The sequence below is a fragment of the Emydura macquarii genome, unplaced genomic scaffold (assembly GCF_026122565.2).
Source record: "Emydura macquarii macquarii isolate MOO-44397 ecotype Brisbane River unplaced genomic scaffold, CSIRO-AGI_Emac_v2 contig_705, whole genome shotgun sequence".
In the NCBI taxonomy this organism is placed as follows: Eukaryota; Metazoa; Chordata; order Testudines; family Chelidae; genus Emydura; species Emydura macquarii.
The window spans coordinates 12,059,023-12,079,821 of NW_027130842.1; the positions used below are offsets into that span (position 1 = coordinate 12,059,023).

Here is a 20,799-nt window from a genome sequence, read left to right on the forward strand (position 1 = left end):
TGTATGTGAGGGGGACAAAGCTGTGTGTTTAGCGAGCCAGGTCCTGCCAGGCTAAAAGAAGCCATCAGATCATCTAAGCTGACCTGCTGCACATCATATCCCATCACCGCCCCGCGGCCCACCCACAGTGGTATGTGGCAGAGGCCACATGGGTATAGCGACATGGGCCAGGGATGTGCCTGCACTCCCAGTGCAGAGGTGGCACTAAGAGCAAGTGCTAGTGCCTGGCCGGGGAAGTGCTGGGGGCTCAGCGGCAGGGCCGGGCCCACACGGTGCAGCCCGGGCACAGAGCAGAGGAAGCGCCTCGAGCCCAGGCGGCCGCGCCCAGCCGCTGGGGTCAGCACTAGCCCTGAGGCCCAGCCTTCGCCCCTCCCCCTCAGCCTGGGCCGCGCCAACAGGGCAACGCTACAATGCGGAGACTTCGCGCGACAACTGCGGCAGCTCTGCGCCCCCCCCCCTCCTCCCTGTGTACGCGTTGCCATGGAGACCGGGGCCGGGTAAAGTTCTGCGCTGCGGGCTGGGAGCGCGAGGAGGGACAAGCGGCGGGGAAAGTTCTAATGGAACGTGCCGGAGCAGCCACCACAGGGGACATGAGCAGCGGCGGCAGCAGCAGCGTCTCGCTCGCAGGGTCCGCCTGTTCCTGGCTCACCGAGGTAAGCAGCAACGCGGCGCTGCTGCCCGGCCCCTGCGCCGCTGACGTTCCGAGCCGCGCGTCCCTGCTGCCCTGTTTGCACGGACTGCGAGAGGCAGAGCTGGGCTTGGGCGCAGCCTCCCCCCATCTCCTGCACCTAGCAGGCTGCGCTGCACCGAGCCGGGAGGACCCTGCTCTTCTCTGCACTCAGCGCCCCGCCCCGCCCTGCCCCGCCGCAACCCTGCGCCGGGATCTCACTGCTCCGCGGGGTCCTAGGCCTGGGCAGGGGAACATCTCCAGGCAGGGATGTTGCCGGAGGGGTGGGACTGGCTGAGCAGTGAGCAGCCGAGCTCCCGCCTAGATCTCTGGCCGCGGCCCGCTGCAGAGCCCAGTTGCCTGGCCCCTCGCGGGAGCCTGGCAGTCCAGCATTGCTGTGCCAGAACGAAGAGTTTATGCACGTAACGGGGGAAAGCACAGGCACAGCCGCCCCATTCGGTGGAGGAACGGAACTCCTCCGACCCCAGGACGGGCGGGGAGATGACCGCCTCCCCCCGGCCGCTGGGAGAGAGAGTGAGTTCCACTGGCTGCGGAGAGGAGGAAGAGCCCGCTCCACCAGGCTGGGGAAGAGAACCAGCTCCTCAGACCTGGCCGCGGGGCACAGAAAGTGCTCCCCCCAAAGCGGTCAAACGTTTATTCCTGTGCACGTCCTGTGACAGTTGTTGTCACGCTCGTTTATTGTGAGCCAGGCTAAACATTGCTAAAGAGTAACGTAGTGCAAAGAACAAGCCGTGCGAAAGGGCACTAGGGAGCCATCAATGGGGCCTGGGATCTGCGGGGGCCTGGGGATCCAGAGGCAGCCAGGTGCTCAGCTGCTAATCAGTGCTAGCACCCCAGGCTTGCTGCCAGTTGCTGCCTCTCCCCACCAGGTGTTAACTCTCCGGAGGCAACTTCGTTCGATTCTTGCAGACTTCCTCAGGCCCATCAGATTGGAGTCCCCCTGCCCCCCTCTTCCCAGGCCGCCTCTGCACTGAAAAATTATATTGACATAACTGTGTTAGTCAGTGGTGTGAAAAAACCAAGCACCTCTGTCCAACACAGTTATGCGCACAAACCCAGGCAGCTATGTTGACAGAAGAATGCTTCCGTACATTGGGAGAGGTGTGGTGTTCCTGCAGAAACAGAAAAGTCTCCTATCTATGCTTTGGGGCCGTGCGGCCATAGCTATGACAGTATAGTCTCCGTAGAGTAAATGGAGCCTGAATCACACAGGTGGCTCACCAGAGGAAGCAGCTGCTTCTCAGTGGCAGGCAGCACCAATATGGGCTGGAGAACTGAAGTGAAGGCCAGGGCTGAGCAGCAACGCTCCAGGCTGACTGGCCACTGCTACCTACTGGTCCTCAGCCCCATTGTAGGGCCCTAGTAAGCATCCCAATCTCCTCACCCCCATTTTAACTAATATTTACTAATCCAGGATCTTTTATCACAATGTTCACTTAAAATTTTTAAATTACCCTGCTCCCCTCAAAATAAAAAAAAACAAAAAAACAAAAAAAACAAAACCCAACCCCCCAAAAAATAAAGTATCAACCTGCATTTTATTGTAATTTTATATACCTTTCAAATATTTTTCCATATTTGCTGTATGCAGCTGTGACACCCACATTTTAACCATTACTCTAATAAGGCTGAGTATACTCACTCTCGGTTGATGACCTGCCTACCCCTTTATTGCCTAACCCACTTCTGAAAGCTATTCTCCATTCTGACTCTCATGGTGTGTGCTCTACTTATGCCACCAATTTCAAAGAGTGGCTTTTTGGCCTCTGGAAGCTCTGTGATGTAACAACAAATGCATGTCTAGATGGTTCCCTACAGAAAGGAGGTGAGATAGACTGAAGATCTTCTATACTATGCACACTTCTAACACTATACTCCTTGTAGATGGTTGACCCTTGCCTGGTTTATCTCATGGTAAAACTACGGTGTCTTCTCTCCAGTGGGATTTTACTGTGCGGTTGCTAATGTATATTAATTATCCTGTGGCAAAACACACCTTTTTCTAGCAGTGAAAACAAAGCCTTAGAAAAGAGCAAGCAATGAGCTCACTTAACAGCTAATAGAAGCCCTCCCTGTTCTTGTGACTCCTTGATGTAGTGGTTCTCAGACTGTGTTCCATAGCATAAGAGGGTCTGCAAGGACTTTCCATGGAGCCTTGGCTGTTCCAAGGTTCATATTTTTATGTGTAGAATTTCTTTGCCTCTTTTGGACTCAATCCCTATTTCTAGATACTGCTAAACCATCATTTTCAGACTCCGCTCACTTTTATCTCCAGTTTTTAAATATGCTTTGGAAGAATTATTTTATTTGTTTCCCCTTCGGAAGCCTCCAGATTGACACACATGTCAGGAATTAAAAAACAAAAAACAAAAACAAAAAACAAAAACCCTCAGGGGAAGTAGATGCTCCTGGAGCCAGTGACAGAGGATTTACAAAGTTGGGGGAAAAAGCTAATCTATAGTCTGAATCCTTGATTTTAACACCAGCAAAACTAGAAGTGAGGAGGACCTGTGTGGGGGTAGAAGTGCAGTGTTAATTGCAATTAATGTGTTTGAGGGGGCATGAATTTTGGAAAAGTTTGGGCAGGGTGTCTTCAAACTCAAGAAATTCTAGTTTAGTCCCTCCAGCCTGATGTTTCAGAACAGTTAGAATGGCCAATTTCTAACTGCCGCAAAACTGGCCTATTGATCTGTAAGCCAGTTTTCAGACATTTCAAATTCTTGGAGGGGAAAAAAGATAGCCTTTTTATTTAATTGCTTGTTTCTGTTTAGGATGGTTAACAGAATACTGCAAAATGCAACTACACATTCTTTTGCTTCAGTTTTTAGTTTCACTTCATCATTTTGTCAATTTTAGCAGCTGCATTGCTTCATATACTACATAGCAGTAGAGGTATTTGGTTCAATGATTTAAATAAAGTCTGACTGATCATTAAAGCTTATCTTTACAAATTCAAGGACAAAAATTTTTCTTGTTAAATGTTGCAAAAGGGAGTATCTTCAATGTGCTAGGAATTTACTTGTGTTATCCAAGGTTTTTCTTCTCTGCATTTCTTTATCTTTCTTCAAACTCATTCCTTTGAAACTCTGGTATGATGGCTTTGATCTGAAGTTAAAGGTGAGGCTCAAGGATATTGCTTGGAAATGAAACCACTGGCCTGCTAAAGCAATAGCAAAAAACATAGTTAATATAAAAGTCCATCATTTTAACAATACTTTATTCAGTAGGAAAAACAGACATTAATAGAGTGAATAACTGAGTATCACCTGACTTTTGTTAATTGTGGGACGTGATTTTTGTATTGCACTAAATTGTTTTGTTGCTCTGCTTAGAATTTTTGTTTTTCAACATTCTGAAGTAATTTTAGTAAACACAACTTTAAACCTGCTAGAAAACTGTTTTCAGTAGCATGAGTTTTTAGAGTTGATAGAATAGATATAAAAAAATTACAGTCTGAAGCTAGATGACTTGTAAATGAACAACACACCTAAATTTACTGTTACGAATATGCAGAAATATATGTAATAATTGTGACTGATCGGTGCTGGTAAAATAGAGAGAGAAGGGAATGTGACCCTTAAAATTTGTACTATGCACAAGCCAATTAGATATTCATAAATATATATCTGTTCAGTGTAATACTACAAGACATAGAAAACATAATACAAAAAGGATGTTAGAGTAGAATATTGGCATTGTTTGAATGTCCATCTTCTTTGCGGTCTCCTCCTTTTACAAATCTCTCATTAAAACTAATTTCTTCCTCAAGGCCTTATGCCCATGTCCACCAACCAACCAACAGACAAAACAAAACAAACAAGTGAAACTGCATGTCAGCAAGTGGTGATTGTGCAGAAAATCACTTGCTATTGCTGCATCTCATTCCTCCCACCCTTCCTCCGCTGGCAGCTCCCTTCCTCTGTGGGATAGGAGCTCTTTCCATATTTGTTTGTTAAGCATATAAGACATGTTGATCTGAAAATAATTACAAATAATAAAAATCTAAGCTTTTCCACAGCATTTATTTAGCAAAACTGTTGAAGCAAAGCAGTAGGAGGACCCATTTCCCCATTTTTTTTTCTTTTTACTACATCCCTTAATTAATCAAGTCTTAACCAGAAGATATAAGAAGTTGTTACAAAAGCTGAAATATTGTACCAGTATTTTGATAATTGGCTTGAAATAACTGCTGTTCTTAACTATGCTAAACAGTTTTTATCATATATAGGCCGAAGAACAACTCGCCATAATGAAGAGACAAGTAAGAGAGAGAGAGAATTTAACTGCTATCTGTAATACTGTAAGGTAAGAATAACATTTTGGTTACCATGTGCATGTACCATGTGTTTGCTTTTGAGCATATTAAACAACTTTGAATTAGACTTGTTATCAAATAAACAGTGGATAATGATTCTTATCTTTCAAACAACATCTTTTAATGACTACAGCAGAGAGAGCAGGACTTGTATTTAGAAGAGAAGCACAGAAAATACCTGAAGTAATTGATTTTATTCACCTGGACTATTGTTTTTAGGTTATGCTTGTTTCAGGAAAGACACAGTAATGTTTGAAAAAGTCCAGAGAAACACACTAAAAATAATCAAAGGATTAGCAGGAGTTACAAGCCAAAAGTTAGGTCTGTTTGGAAAGGAGAAGATTAACTGGGTAGGTGGACTTTATTATGATGATGAAGGATATAGTGAAAAGTGATCGTACATTGTTTTAAACCTTTTCCATAATGTGAAAATAAAGAGGACAAAACTGAAATGCAATAATTGTGAAATAAACAGAAGAAAACATTAAGGTACACTGCAGTGTTGCCAACCCTTGCAATTTTATCTCTAGTCTCCTGGTATTTGCTTTTTTCATAGAATCTTAATTTCTGGAGTCAAGTGGTTATATGAAAATCTCAGCTTTATTTTTATAAGTAAAATTTCTAGCCTTCATGGTTGCAGAGAAAAGTTTCAAAATGTGACCCCTCCCCACATCTTAAAGGCTCAGAAATCAGAAAGCAAAAGAACCCCAAATTGATTGATTTAAAATCATTAGATTTTTTGGGGAAAAAGTCTTATAATTTTTTGAGGCGCCTGATTTTTGAATGCCAGGAGTTGGCAATTCTGTGTAATCAGTCTATGGAATAGACTGTGTAAGAGGAGTTGTAGCTGGGTCCCAGGATATTAGAAAGGCAAGATGGGTGAGGTAATATCTTTTATTAGACCAACTTGTCTTGGTGAGAGACACAAGCTTGAAAGATATTACATCACCCACCTTAGAATTCCTTCTTCCTCCACCTTCACAAAAGAGGTGCATTCAGTAGAACAGAAATTGTCACGGTCAGGATTTCTCAAATGGCAGTATGTGTAACCACAGGTGGCATACCAGCTTGCATTCAGGTGGTACGAGGATTGGTTTATCAGAGTAGAATCCATTATAACTACACTGATTAATATTGTAAGGGTGTTACACCAGGGCTCGACAAACCCTGGGCGCCAGGTCGCCATGGCTCCTAAGAATTTAATTCCGGTGCCTAGTATTTCTCCCAGTGAAAGACTGGGTCCCAGGCGGAGCGGCCGCCACGCTCCGACCAGGGCGCCACTGCATCCATGTGGTGGAGCAGGGAGCGCTGCAGCTGCCACGCTCCGGCCATGGCGCCCGCAGCTGGGCCCACGTTGTAGGAGAGAGGCGGGAGGAAGGGGAGGAACCGAGAGGGGAGAGTGGCTGCTGTGCTCCGGCCAGGGCGTCCTGCCGCTGGGCCCATGTTGTTGGAGAATGGCGAGGGGAAGGGGCAGGGCCGGGAGGGGAGAGCAGCTGCTGCGCTCTGGCCAAGGCGCCCCGCTGTTGGACCCATGTTGTTTGGTTTCTTAATTTTTGGGCTGGTTCCTAGCTACAAAGCAAATTTATCGAGCCCTGTGTTACCCTAAGTACTTTTGTGTTTTAAATCTTATATGCTAGATTTTTAAAGTTTGAGAACTGTTGGTCTAGGTGTATTATTATTTTGCTTTAATCTTTTTCATGGAATTTTTTTTTTGGCATTTTTTCTGTTTGTTTTTGATGAAAAACCAAAGACCTTCACCAACTGAAACTTTTTTGGTTTTCAGTTTCTGACAACTAAAAAAAATTCCCCCCTCCATTCAGGACGAACAGAAAAGGGGGAAAAGCCAAAACATCTTTGCTTAATTTCAAACTACAGTTTTGCATTTTGTTTTATTTGTTTGAAAAAATGAAAAAGTCACAGAAAATTTTCCAATAAAATAAAAATGTATTTTGAGTGTTTGTGTAAAATACAGTTTTTGATCAGCTCTAGTTATGAGCCTTAAATCATTAATGTTTATAAAGTGCCTTGAGATTCTAAGGTGGAAAGCAGTATGGATGTGCAAAATGTTACTTAAAACCTGTATATTTTATCTAAATTATAAATATGGGCTCTATAATTTGCTACACTTTTTCTGAACAAGCCAGCAATCTTATCCTTCGTTTTCATTTGGTCTTGATTTGAAAAGAAATCAGCTATTGTTTTGTATTTCTATACAGATTTCTTTGATTTAAGATAAATACAGAGATTTGTTGAAATTGTTGAAACCAAATTATTATCTGAATATAAATGCAGATGTAAAAATTCCCCCTAAAATATACTTGAAACAAAATACTGAATTTCAAATATAATGCGTTCTTCATCTCCACTTTCAAGATCTAAGTACTAGATTCCAAGATTCCTGTACAACTGTTGCTGACATCACAAATATCTAAACCATTGCTATGACATTTAGCTTCTTTGTGCTTAGAGGCACCATGGGAGTGCAAAGCCCACTTTATGAGGAAAGGTAAATCAACTTTAATTCACAGTTGTGCAGTTCTCTAAATTTTTCTGTAGTCTTACTTTACATATAATGAAATATAAAATGACTAATAAATATGAACATTTATATTCCATAGCACATAAAGTAAAACTATTGTAAACTCTACACATCTGCTGACCACTGAATACAGTTTATCTTCCCTGGTGGCATGGTCCCTGTCAGTACTACTCTGTGGTGACTACTGATCGGAGCCTACTGCGTGCTGATATGTTTTAGTGTGAAAAGGAAGTCAGTGATCAGAGATCAATGACTTTGAGAACTGTACATGAAACAATAAAGGTAACATGCAAAACTATAGTAAAATAACTGCTAATTACACTTGGCCATTCATCTGACGGTGAGATTTGGATGTTTTTTCTTTTAAAAAAAAGTCTTGTTCATCGTTAAAATGTAAAATATATTGGCGATTTTAAAATTGTGCATATTTATTTGCTATCTCCCCCCTCCCCCCCCAAGGTATCTCTTAAGCCTCTCTTGGAGTTGTTAAGATCCCTACTATTTATTTCCCTGCCTGCCTGAAGTTAACACCCTTGTCAGGTCAACTGCCTCAGAAGCATTGAATGTATCTTCCTTTAGAACAGTGTTTCTCAAATAGTGTTCCACGGAACCCTGGGGTTCCGCGGGCTGGGTTGAAGGGTTCCGGGAAAAAGCGGAACCGCGCTGCCGAAATTAACAGAAATTGCGCGTCGCCAAAAACAGCTGTGATTGCGCCGCCAAAAACAGTTTAGAGAGTGCGCGGCCGAAACCAGCCTACACCGCGCCGCCGAAAAAGGGAAGATTTCCTGGACTTGTCGGCAGAGGATATGGCATGGCTGCGCAAGGGTGGCGCGGCGCAATATAATTGAGAAACACTGCTCTAGAGCTTATCAGTGCTGCTTCCCTTCAGCTGAAGTAGCAGCTGAATGAAGACAGTACTTTTTACCCAAATGGTTAAGAGGGTGCTGTCTCAACAGCATTCTTTGCCAGTGCCAGTCAGAACTGTTCATTTACTCCTACCAGCTCAGAATCAAGGACTTGGCCTCTGTTAAGGAAAAAATTTCAAAATCAACAAATAAATAAAATTAAAAAAAAAAAATTATCTTTGAGAAAGTAAATAAACATGAACAGTATTTAGGATTTAGAGGAATAATTGAGTTACACAGTTACTGCTGTGATAAAGTCAGGCCAGAGGGCTGCAAAAAGGCATACCAGGGCCAGAGTGTGAGCCCAAGAATGCCTAAAGCCCCAGTTCCTGCAAGCAAGGGAGAGATTGTTGCAGGGCAATTAGGGACACCTGGACCCAATGAAGGGCCAGTCCAGGTGTACTTAAACCCTGCCTTCCCTAGAGGGAGTGGGAGAAGCACAGGAGGAGGAAGCTGCCAGAAGGCTGGTAGTAGCTGGAGGAGAAAGTGCTTCTCTGCAGCTACAGAAGGAGAGAACCCCTGGCCCCAGCCAGCAGAAGGGAGCTGGAGCAAGGTACCTCCAAGGGGAGACCGGGTTACTGGGGACTCCCTGGCCCACTACAAGGGGTTGAAGCGTGAGACCCACTAGGGAGGAGCTGGCTGTTTGCCACACTACTTAAAAATTGCTTTTCTAGCAGATCTTGTTATGAAAAAACTTATACTTCCAAGCCTTTCTTATCCCATCTCAAAAGAGCTGAAGTATTATTTTTGCAAAATAAAAAAGTTCCCTGAATACTAAAATAGCATGGTCATGTCATTTAATTTATGTTAGAGTTTTGAAAACGATGATATTGGAGCAGGCTTTGGCTGTTTCATGAGAAAGCTAAATATAATTAGACCATAGATAACAATAATGGTTTGGGTTTCGGGCTACAGCTGTAAAATGCAGCTACAACCCAAATACTAAAATTAAGTATCCCCATCCTGCAAATAGATCTGTATGTAACTCCATTGACTTCAGTGGGGCCCGGGACAGATAGGGGTCTGCCTTCAGATGTCCATTTGCAGGATTGGGGTCTAAGAATGTTTTTCTTATTTAAAAATTGCTTACACCAGGTCCACACTAGGCACTTACTTCGGTATAGCTACGTCTCTCAGAGGTGTGAGACATCCATATCCTTGAGAGACGAGGATAAATCAACCTAAGACCTGGTGTAGACCAGTGCTACGTCAGTGGAAGAATTCTTCCATTGACCTAGTTACCGCCTCTTGGGGAGGTGAATTGCCTACGCTGATGGGAGAAATGCGACAGTGGCGCCACTGCAGCGGTGCCGCTGTGTTTTAAATGTAGTCATACCCCTAGGGAGAGAAATTCTCAGTAGAAGTCACTTAAGAAGTTTCCACATTAGCAGTCTTTTCACTGTAAAGCAGACCAATATTATACCTACTCAGGCATGCTGCAGAATTCATAACTTCTCAGAATGAGCCCCTTTTTTAATGCACATATATGTGTCCATGAATATTTACATAATTAAGAAGAGAAGCACTATCAGCACAACTCTTCTTTATTTTCTTAAATATATATCTGGTATGACGTTGATAGAAGGTGAAGTTTTGTGGTTAGCAATACTAGTCAACTTTTGCTCTTTCTTTTGATTATTTGTTTGTTTAATTGTGGTGTGGCCCAATGGTTCCAATCAGTCTTGAGGCCCCAGTGTACCAGGCACTGTACAAATATATAGGCAGACACAGTCCTTGCCCCAAGAACTTGCAGTCTACAAAGTGTTACTAAAAATGTTAAAAGGTGGGGGAAAGGGATGCAACATACAAGTAATAGTTTATGATGAAGATTGACCCATGTCATAGTTTATTCCATGGATTTTATTTATTTTTTATTTGTGCTGAAGGGTTCAAGTGGGAAAGAGGGGTGCAATTGATGAAGTGAGAAGAGGAAGGAAAGAGTAAAGCTTGGGGGGGGGGGAGAGGTAGAGGAGGTGACTGTGCAAAGCTTGGTCATGTAACTGGAGGAGAGCTCATAGGCCAAGTGAAGAGTTCTATCATGACAATGGGTAGATGAGGGTCTGAAGGTTGTTCTGGCTCCTGTTGGAGAGCTTTCTGGTGGCTGGGGCCTTTGCTAAGGACGCTCCTCCTATATCTGCTGTCTCCTGCTATTATAGCCTTATTTTGTTGATGGAAGTCCAAGAAATAGGGCAATAGAACAGATCACTGAGAATTCTCAAATATGCGATATTCTCATAAAGTATTTTTTCAGTCCTTATTCTCTCATTTGTTTTTTTAGAAACAAAGGAAGAACAGAGGCACAAAAGGTTAGTGACTCATTTTTTATTTCTGTTGTACTAGCAATTGAAATGTGCTAGGTGCTTTTCAAACATGGAGGAAGATGCCATCCCTGCCCTGAACAGCATGCAGTCAAAACAGACAAAGGGATACAATGTACCAACTAGTCAATTAGGATGATGATTGACACTTTCTTATGGAGGGTTTTTTATTGTTTTAATATATATTTCTTTATATATTTGTTTCACTAATATTAGGGCTCTTGGGGGGGCAATTTTTGGGGTTGAAGTGAGAGTGAAGAATGGCATGAGGGGGTTGTGAGAATTAAAGAGAAAAAGAAATAGCAAAAATATGGGAATGGGCAGCTAAAGATATCAAAGGAAAGAGCAGTGTAACAAGGTGGCATGGTTCTTCTGGTGACCCCCCCCCCTTGTTTAGTAGGTGGTTGAACCCTGCATAAAACTACTCAATTTCTGCTGTCTCATTGTAGCAGGTGCCACTTGCCAACTCGACCTATTATATAAGGAAGATGAGAGTGTCTCTTTGTAACGGGCCTAGGTCAGATAGGTCTCTACAGGGAAACTGTAGGAACACCGTAGGCTCAGGTTTACATTTTTCTTGTTTGATCAGCCAGTAAAGCCCAAAACCTCAGGAAAAGGGGTATGTTTAGATTAAAAAGAGTGTTTGCAGATTTTGTTCCGGGCATGATGTGTTGTGGGGGGGAGGGGGGTGTTCACCTGCTTGCATTTTGGATGAAAGGGAACAGCAATGAAAGGTAATATAGCAAATGAAATAAATATATATTAAGAGTTCAAGATACAGAGTTGAGCAAATGATGATATGCGAAGGCTTCTTCTGGCAGTTGCTGCTGCCCATGTAAAGGAGTTGGAGGGGAAGTTGCTTGGTCCAGTATAATCGAGCTTTCCCCCTGAAGCTGTTAGGGAGGTCTGGGAAAGGGAGGTTGCAAGGTGCTGACTTTACCTCTTACTCCTTTGGCTGTAGCTAGTCTTGGGATTTTTCATAGTCCACTCACTCCAGGTTGCTGGTGCTGTTCCCCATGTGGAAGACACAGGAGAATCTTCTGTTACATGTGTCTTATACAAATTGGATTGTTTTCATTTAGTGTTTATTGACTTGAATTTTATTGATCCATGTCAGAAACACTTAATCTGAACTGAACTATAGCATGCAAATCTTGGATGAGTGACTGTTGATAAAACTTGCTGTGGTTGTTATTTAAAAATGTTATTTAATCTATTTCATTTTGTTAGCACCAGGCTGTGGAGAACAGAATGAAAAATGTGTACACAATATACATACTCTCCCCCCCAAGACCCACATGGACATATATAGAAAATCTACATAGATGATAATATAGCAGTTCCAACTTTTCCAGTCTCTGGTGCCAAAATGGGGCAGGTTGAGAAAAGTATTTAGGTGGCTAAAGATGCAGATAGACACCTAAAGGGATTTTAAAAAAGGGCTTGAGTTAGGCACTCACTTCCATTGACTTTAATGTGATTTACATGCCGAACCTGCTGAGGGGCTGTTGTAAATCCCTCTGGGTGTCTTATCTGCATCTTTAGCCACCTAAATATCTTTGTCAGTCTGACCTTAGACGAACAGTGCAGATTTTAGATCCCTGATCCTCAGCAATACACAAATGTCTTGCTGCCAAAGGATCTTCCTCTAGAACAGGGGTTCCCCAAACTTTTTATGTCTTGACGAACCCCCCTCCTTATCTGGTCTGTGCCCCCTGGGAGCTGCAGTAGGGGGCTAGGGGCCACGGCCGGAAGTAGAGCCATGTTCAGGAACCAGGGGCGGTGGCCTGGAATGGAGCCACAGTTGGGGCTGGAGCTGTGGCTGCGGCCAAGAGTGGAGTTGTGGCTGGGGCCATGGCCGGGTTCAGGAGTGGGGCCCGGAGCCGGGGTCAGGGTAGTGGTTGGCACTGCATCCAGAGCTGCAGCTGGGGTCGCAGCCAGGAGTGGAGCCACAGCCTGGAGCTGTGGCTAGACTGGAGTGGAGCTGGGGGCAGAGCGGGGCTGGGTGGTGCTCCCTCTCAACCCCCCATTGGGCTGGCCCAGCCTCACTGCACCTCTCCGAATGTTCCTCCTAGCCCCACAGTTTGGGGACCACTGCTTTAGAACAATACTCCCTTATTTTGTGCTGTATTCGTCAGTTTGATGAGACAACTATTTAATGATGTTAGAGAATAAGAGATGGTGGTTTACATTTTCATTTTATGTTTATTTAGAGGAGATAAGAGAAATTCACAGTAATAGGAAACAGCCCAAAGAGATGATGTTACTATTTCATTTGTTGGCATTGTGGTAGTGCCTAGAACCCCAAATCGTGAACTGGGGCTGTTATACTGAGTGTTGTATGCATATGGAATAAAAATAAAATCCCTGCCCCAAAGAGGTTACAATCTGAACATATGATGTGAGACATCCTATAGAGCAAAACAGGAGAGAGCATGGTAGCAGAGAAGTGATTGCATGTGGGGTGGGGGTAGAAAAGAAAAGGAAAAAAAGGAAATTTAGATTTTATCCAAGAAACACTGGAAATGGTTGTCCGTATCTAAGGGCTTGTCTACACAAAGCAGTAATGTGGTCTGCAGATTATGGGGGTGTGATTTCTAAAGTACACTAATGTGTTGTTGGGTAGCCCTGCTGTGATGCACTGAAAGTTCCCTCTTGTGCTTTAGTATAATGCTCTTTGAACCAGTACTACATTAAAGGACATTAGGGTACATTATAGAGAGATTACTCATTACGGTAGTACTGTAATGGGTGATGTAAAAATAATATTTGTATTATGAGTAATGTGAAATAATACTCATTACAGTATATACAAAGAAAGAGCCGTGAAAACACCTGATTTTTGGACATGATATAAAACAAAAATTGCAAAAGGACAAGTAACGCCCCAAAAATGAAATGAATAAAACAAAAAAACAGAAGCCCCGATTACAAGCTATAATGTCAGTATTTACTCTTTCAACACTGGAGTATGTAGTTATCACTTGTGAACGTATTTTGTTTAGCAAACAAAACGTTAAGTACGTTAATAGGCTGTTGTGCTTCTTTGAATCCACCACAACATCAAAGCAATGAAAACTCTTTATGTTGTCATTGGAAAGATACAGTGTTATCAGACCTGTGCTTATTATAGTTTCCCTAAGACTGTTCCAGGCAGGTGAGTGACAAGAACAAGCCGTTTGTGTGTTAAAAGACTGACATTTGGCCAAGGAACAACAAATGTGGCATTATTTCATCTAGATAATTTATTTTGTGAATTTTTGCAAGATCCAATCCTTAGAAGTCTGATGTTTTCTAAACTACTAATTAAAATATGCATAGGCGAAGAACATGTGTGTGCATTCGCATGGTGATGACAGCGTGATAAATTTAAGAGCCATGTAATAAATCATTTATTTTTAACTTTTGGCTGCCTCACATGTACCTAAATACATTTGCCTGCATGCTATCCACTACTCTGCCTCCTCTAGGGCTGCAAACATTCCTCAACTCTCATCAACTCCAAAGTTTTCTTAAAACAACCTGCCACAGCAACTGTTACCCCCAAAATAATGACTTTCCTCAGAAGTTGGAAGGATAATATTCATTCTTGCACCAGTGACTGATTTAATTGATCTCTTGTGACCCATTGAAGAAACAAGAGCTTTATATAATTGAAAAGCTCTGCATTCCCTCTTTCCAGGGAAATATATAGCACTTGTTTCTTGCCTTGGTTTAAATAGTGACCTATTATTTGCAGTACTATTACCTATAGAAAGTCTTTGTAACCTTTGTTTTTAGAGGTCTCTAAAATATATTAGTTATAATTTTCCTCTCCCTCTAATGCTTGTACATTTGGATTTAGAGGATAGGTGAGCCTGACTTTATAAGCAGAGGGATGTGAAAATATAAAAAGAAAATGTAAATATATCCAAACACTTGCTTAGGATGTCCTGCATAAATTTAATATCTTCACCACTTGTGACTAATGTGCATAATCCCAAACTCACACTCAAAAAACGTTTATCTCCCACTACACCAATGTATGTAGTTTCTCCGTTATAACTGAATTGCTGTTGTTTATGGTATAGGGTGAGCTGGTCTTATTACCCAGGTGCACCTGAAGGAGTCTGTTATTCAGCATAGTCCACAGCTGGTGAAGTGTTTGATAGCAAATTATAATTTTTGCAAGTTTCAGCATCAGGCCCTTAATCCATACAGTGTCATACGCAGATGACAAGTTGACAGATGCAGCTCTAGTCTTCAGTTTTTTCTGATAGCCAGCTTCAGTGTGAGTTGTGAGTGCCAGAACTTGGTTGTAGCAGCTACATTTTGGCTGGAATCCTGCATGTTCGACAGGGATATATGGCTCAGTAAAAGGACATATTCTTTTGAGGATGATACGTTCAAGATGTTTACAGGTCATGCATAGTAGAGAAGTCGACCGGTAGCTTCCTGCTTCATCAGTGAGCTTCCCAGTCTTTGGAATGGCAATTACCATTGCCTTATGCCATATTTCAGGGATCCGTACTGTCCTTAAGGTAGCAGAGTACAATGTTGCTAGCCATTGGAGTCCATTGGGGCTGAGATGGTGTAGAAATTTTGGCGGAATACCATCAGGGCCTGCAGACTTCCCTTTTTTCATTGTGGCAAGTCCTTCTTCTGCTTCCTCAATGCTGACAGTGGAAGGTTTTCCTCAGGGAATTGATGCAAGTGTCCAGTGGAGTTGTTGATACGCTTTTCTTCTTGTGTGTTTATTGAGTGGTCCTTTTGTGTTCTCCACCAGTTTGGAAGCTATTGAGTTTGGCCAGATTTTTGGTGGCTGATACTCTGTGGGATTTGCGTCCCCAAGGTGTCTCAGTAGTGTCCAGTTTAGACGGCTTGAATATATAAAATCAAGGTTTTGTACACAGTCAAGCCAGTGCTGGCATCGTGCTATATTAAGGGAGTGTAGCAGGGCTTTTGCATTGTAGGAGCTCCCGATCTGGTTGTATTGCCAGAGCAACTCCTGCATCTCTCTTGTCCAGCAGGGAGTGTGCTTTTTCCGAAAGCCTCATGGCTACCACAAAGTTCTGTTCTCAAGCCAACCCTTTTTAATATTTACACAAGTGACAAGCCTCCAACTAAATCACAAAAATTTGGTTATGCAGATGATCTTGCTATGACAATCCAAGCACCAAACTTCCATGACATTGAGGAAGCATTAACTGAGGATCTCTGAATTATGGAATAATACTTTCGGAAATAGAGGCTCAAACCAAAAACAATAGTAAGCGCATTCCACCTTGACAACAGGAGTTCCAAAACCACACTGAAAGTAACTTTCTGTGGTAAAAATGTGCGACATGATTACACCCCTCATATCTTGGAGTGAAACTTGACTACACCCTTCTCTCTTCGAGTGATTGCTCATGTGCATACCAATGTAGGTGTGTGCGCGCCCAGTGCACAGATTCCCGGAACCTTTTTCCCTAGCAAGCCCCGCAGGGCCAGCTCAGGCGCCCCCTGGAGTGCCGCGCTCATATCGCGGTATAAAGGGCGCTGCTGGCCCCGTGGGCCCCCAGTTCCTTCTTTCCGCCTGTGACGGTTGCTGGAACTATCGCCTCTTGCTGTGTGCAAGTAGCTCATTCCCTAGCTTCGTTACTGTTCTTTAGAGTTTTCCTGTTGTATAGTTGTTTTAGAGTTAGTTAGTAGTTAGTGATAAGTAAAACCCCGGACGGGGTTTTTTTCTTTGGAAGTCATGCCGGGCTCTTCAGGCTTTAAGAACTGTGACTTGTGCGCTAAAGCCTTCCCGGTCAGTGACCCGCACGATCGTTGTCTCCGGTGCCTGGGTGAACAGCACCGACGAGACAAGTGCCGCATTTGCAAGTCCTTTAAGCCTCGGACCCAAAAGGAACGGGACGCGAGGCTTAAGGCGATCTTAATGGAGTCGGCGCTTCGACCTGCGTCCGAGCCTTCCCGGTCTCCGTCGGCACCGAGTGTGTCGTCGGTGCGGAGCACCCCCCCACCGGCACCGTCCTCGGCACCGGGACAGGTTTCTAAGGGGCCGAAGAAGACGGCACGGCCTCTGGCCGCACCTAAAGACTCCCCCCGGCCGCCGCAGAGCGGGGGGAGTAAGGAGACACCCCAGCCACGGGCCGTGGAGATCACTCCGGCCCCGGGGTCTCCACGCGGGTTGCCTCCCCCGACTCCTGGGGGTGGGGGAGTGCACCTGCAAGGGCCGTCGACGCCGGAGGCGTTTACTGCGGCACGAGCCCTTATGGCCATGCCTACGCCTCCGTCCCCCCCTCGGCCGAGGGACAAGGGACCCGCGTCTCAGGGCAAACCCGCGCTGGGTGGTCCTGGTGGTTGGAGACGCTCTCAATCTCGGTCTCCTTCCAGACGGTCACGGAGGGTGGAGAGCGTCGGCTCCCCTCCGAGCTCCGACTCTATGTCGTCGAGCGACCCGGCACCGCGGCACCGTGGGCGGTCCTGAGTCCATCGCCGGAGTCGTCGCCGGTCCAGCTCTGACCCGGGCAAGGACCGTTTGTCGGGCTCGCGAACTCCGGTGCGGAGCCCGTCCCGGCATCGATCCAGGTCGCTGTCCGTGGCCTCGAGAGACGATGGCCCACACCCAGCAGCACAGGTACCCCGGGAGCCCCCGCCGATGGGCCCGGCACCGATGGGCCCGGCACCGATGGCTGGGAGGGAGGAGTCTCCTCAGCATCGCCATCGTTGGCACCGCTCACGCTCTCGAGGGGGTAAGCGGCACCGCAAGTCCTCTCGCCGTCGGGGCAGGTCCTCCACCTCGTCGTCGTCCCCAGTCTCCTCTTATCGCCGGCACCGCAGACGTAGGCACCGGTCTACATCGTCTTCGTCATCTAACCGGTCCACACGTCGACGGAGCAAGCGACATATGGGAGGCTCAGGAGACAAGAGGGCCGCGAAACATCAGCCGCCCCCCTTGCAAGCCCCTGGTTGGACCCAGGTCCCTTGGCAGTGGCCATACTGGGGACCCTGGAATGCCCCTATGCCCCAGTGTTTGATCTCAACACAATCGGTGGCGGCCCCTCCAATGCCCCCACTCCCTAAAGCTCAGGAGCGGGTTTCGGAGGAAGACTCTGACTCAGGGGAGGGACCCTCCACAGCACCATTACCCCTCTCCTCCTCCTCATCTCCAGATGAGGCAGCGGCCAGAGATCACAGGGCCCCCCTGTTTGATTTCCTTGCCCACCAGGACCTTTTGAAAAGGGCTGCTGAGAACCTGGGCATGGAGTTCAGACTCATGTCCGAGGAGGAGGACCCCCTCTTTGGGCCCTCGAGTGCTGTCGGGCCATCCCGGGCAACCCTGCCGGTTCATGACAGGGTCATGAAGATTGCCAGGAATCTCTGGCAGACCCCTTCCTCTCTACCTTCCACATCTAAGGGGGTGGAGAGGAAATATTATGTTCCTAAAGAACCCTTTGAGTTCCTGTATAACCACCCAGCGCCGTGCTCTCTAGTGGTCGATGCGGCTAATCAGAGAGACCGCCAGGGGAACCAGGGGAATACTCCCAAGGACAAGGAAGGCCGCGAGCTAGACTTGTTTAGGAGGAAGATTTACTCTACTGCAGCGCTGCAGTTTAGAGTAGCAAACCACCAGGCCCTCTTCGGCAAGTATAACAAAAATTTATGGGCCTCGATGCAGAGGTTTGCATCCCACTTGCCTCCTGACCAAGAGGCGGATTTCGCCACGGTGCTTCAGGAGGGGGCCGCGGTGGCAACCGCTGCATTACAGTCTGCTAGCGATGCAGCAGACACGGCTAGTAGAGCAATGGCCTCGGCGATAGTTATGCGCCGGTGTTCTTGGCTGCAGGCGTCTGTCCTAACCCAGGAGGTTCAACAGGCCATACAAGACTTGCCTTTCGACGGCTTAGGTCTTTTTTCAGAAAAGACAGACGAGAAGCTCCACACGCTTAAGGACTCTAGGGCCACCCTGAAGTCCCTTGGGTTGTATACCCCCCAGGCCTCAAGGCGGCAGTCCAGGCCACAAGTCCAAAGGCAGCCGCCGCCCCCGCCTAGGCAGGCTCCTCGACCCACCCAGCAGAGGAGAGGTCGTGAGCGCTACCGCGGTCCTGGCAGAGGAGGCCGTCAAGGATCCTCTGCGGGGGGCCAACAAGGGCCATCCAAAGGGGGCAATGGTAATAATAAACGTTTTTGACCCTGTGCAGGAGGGTAGCACTCTTCCTTCTCCCCGGGATCTAAACCGTCCGTTTGCAGACAGGCTTCGCCCCTTCCTTACAGAGTGGGAAGCCATTACTACGGACCGGTGGGTCCTAGAGGTGATTGCCAAAGGGTATACCCTCCAACTCACGGCCTCCCCCCCTAACGCCCCTCCTAGGCTGTCCCCCTTTGGGGACCCTGCCCTGGTTCAACTCCTGGTACAGGAGATTGAGTCGCTCCTCACGCTGGGGGCGGTGGAGGAAGTCCCAGTGGCCGAGGAAGGTCGGGGTTTTTACTTGAGATATTTTTTAATCCCCAAGGCGAAAGGAGGCCTTAGGCCCATTCTGGACCTACGTCGTCTGAATAAGTATATCAGACGAATTAAATTCTGTATGGTTTCCCTCGCCACGATTATTCTGGTCCTAGACCCGGGGGATTGGTATGCTGCCCTAGATTTGAAGGACGCATACTTCCACATCTCTATATTGCCTGCCCATAGGAGGTTCTTACGGTTCATGGTAGCTGGGCGACACTACCAGTTTCGGTCCTTACCCTTTGGGCTCTCCTCAGCACCCAGAGTTTTCACTAAGTGTATGGCGGTGGTGGTGGCCCACCTGCGCCGCAGCGGGGTCCAAATCTTCCCTTATTTAGACGACTGGCTAATCAGGGGGGGGTCGAGGACTCGTGAGAAATAGTCTGCTCCTCACCTGTGAGTTATGCACCAGACTGGGATTGCTTATTAATGAGCAAAAGTCCACACTCACTCCTGTACAATGTATAGAGTTTATTGGAGCCAGGTTGGATGCGGTACAGGCCAGAGCCTTCCTCCCTCAATCGAGGTTCGAGGCAATGGTGGCTATTATATCCAATCTCCACCGGTCCCCCACGACGACAGCCAGGCATTGCCTGCAGCTGCTGGGACATATGGCAGCTTCTACATATGTAGCGAGGCTGGCACGATTGAGGCTTAGACCTCTCCAGACGTGGTTAGCTTCGGTGTATATACCGAACAGGCATTCTCTAACTAGAGTGGTCATGGTTCCCCCACAGGTGCTGTCATCTCTCAATTGGTGGAGGGACCCAAGGGAAGTGATGATGGGCGTTCCCTTCAGAGAGCTTATCCCATCTGTGACGATCATCACAGACGCATCCGATATGGGATGGGGAGCCCACATCTGTCGCAACCGGGGCACCCAGGGGCTTTGGTCACCGGAGGAGAGAGCTCTGCACATCAATGTACGCGAGCTCAGAGCGGTCCGGTTGGCCTGCAAGGCCTTCCTTCAGTTCCTGAAGGGCAGAGTGGTCCGAGTCCTCACGGACAATACGGCAGCCATGTTCTACGTGAACAGGCGGGGGGGGGCATGTTCCTCGGCTCTCTGCCAGGAAGCTATCCGACTGTGGGATTTCGCAGTGAGGCACGATTTTCACTTATCTGCCTCTCACCTCCCGGGGGTCAGGAACAGCGAGGCGGATCGCCTCAGCAGATCATTCTCACCCCACCACGAATGGTCCTTGCACCAGGACATAGTGGCTTTAATCTTCCAAAGGTGGGGTGTTCCCCGTCTAGACCTGTTTGCTTCAGCCGGGAACAGGAAATGCCCGAGGTTCTGTTCGCTCAGGGGTCGAGAACCGGGCTCACTGTCCGATGCCTTCTTGATAGACTGGACGGGGGATCTGATGTACGCATTCCCCCCCCCCATTCCGCTCCTGCCCCAAGTCCTTCTCAAGATCAAGAGGGACAGGGCAAACATCATACTGATCGCCCCAGCGTGGCCGAGACAGCATTGGTACAGTATGCTGCTCGACCTCTCCATCACCGAGCCGATTCCGCTACCCAGACAATGCGACTTGATCTCCCAGGACCACGGGAGATT

At 46.5% G+C, this 20,799-nt stretch overlaps 1 protein-coding gene across 2 annotated transcripts in view; it reads left to right on the top strand.

Annotated features, from left to right (window-relative positions):
* The first annotated feature begins 478 nt into the window (after positions 1-478).
* Positions 479-20,799, top strand: part of CCDC170 (coiled-coil domain containing 170) — a 67,113-nt gene continuing 46,792 nt past the window's right edge. For both annotated transcript variants that reach the window (XM_067542421.1, XM_067542422.1), the window contains exons 1-3: positions 479-653; positions 4,917-4,993; positions 10,726-10,753. In XM_067542421.1, the coding sequence (XP_067398522.1) occupies positions 558-653; positions 4,917-4,993; positions 10,726-10,753 (201 nt within the window). In that variant the 5' untranslated portion in view covers positions 479-557. The remainder of the gene's footprint in view (positions 654-4,916; positions 4,994-10,725; positions 10,754-20,799) is intronic.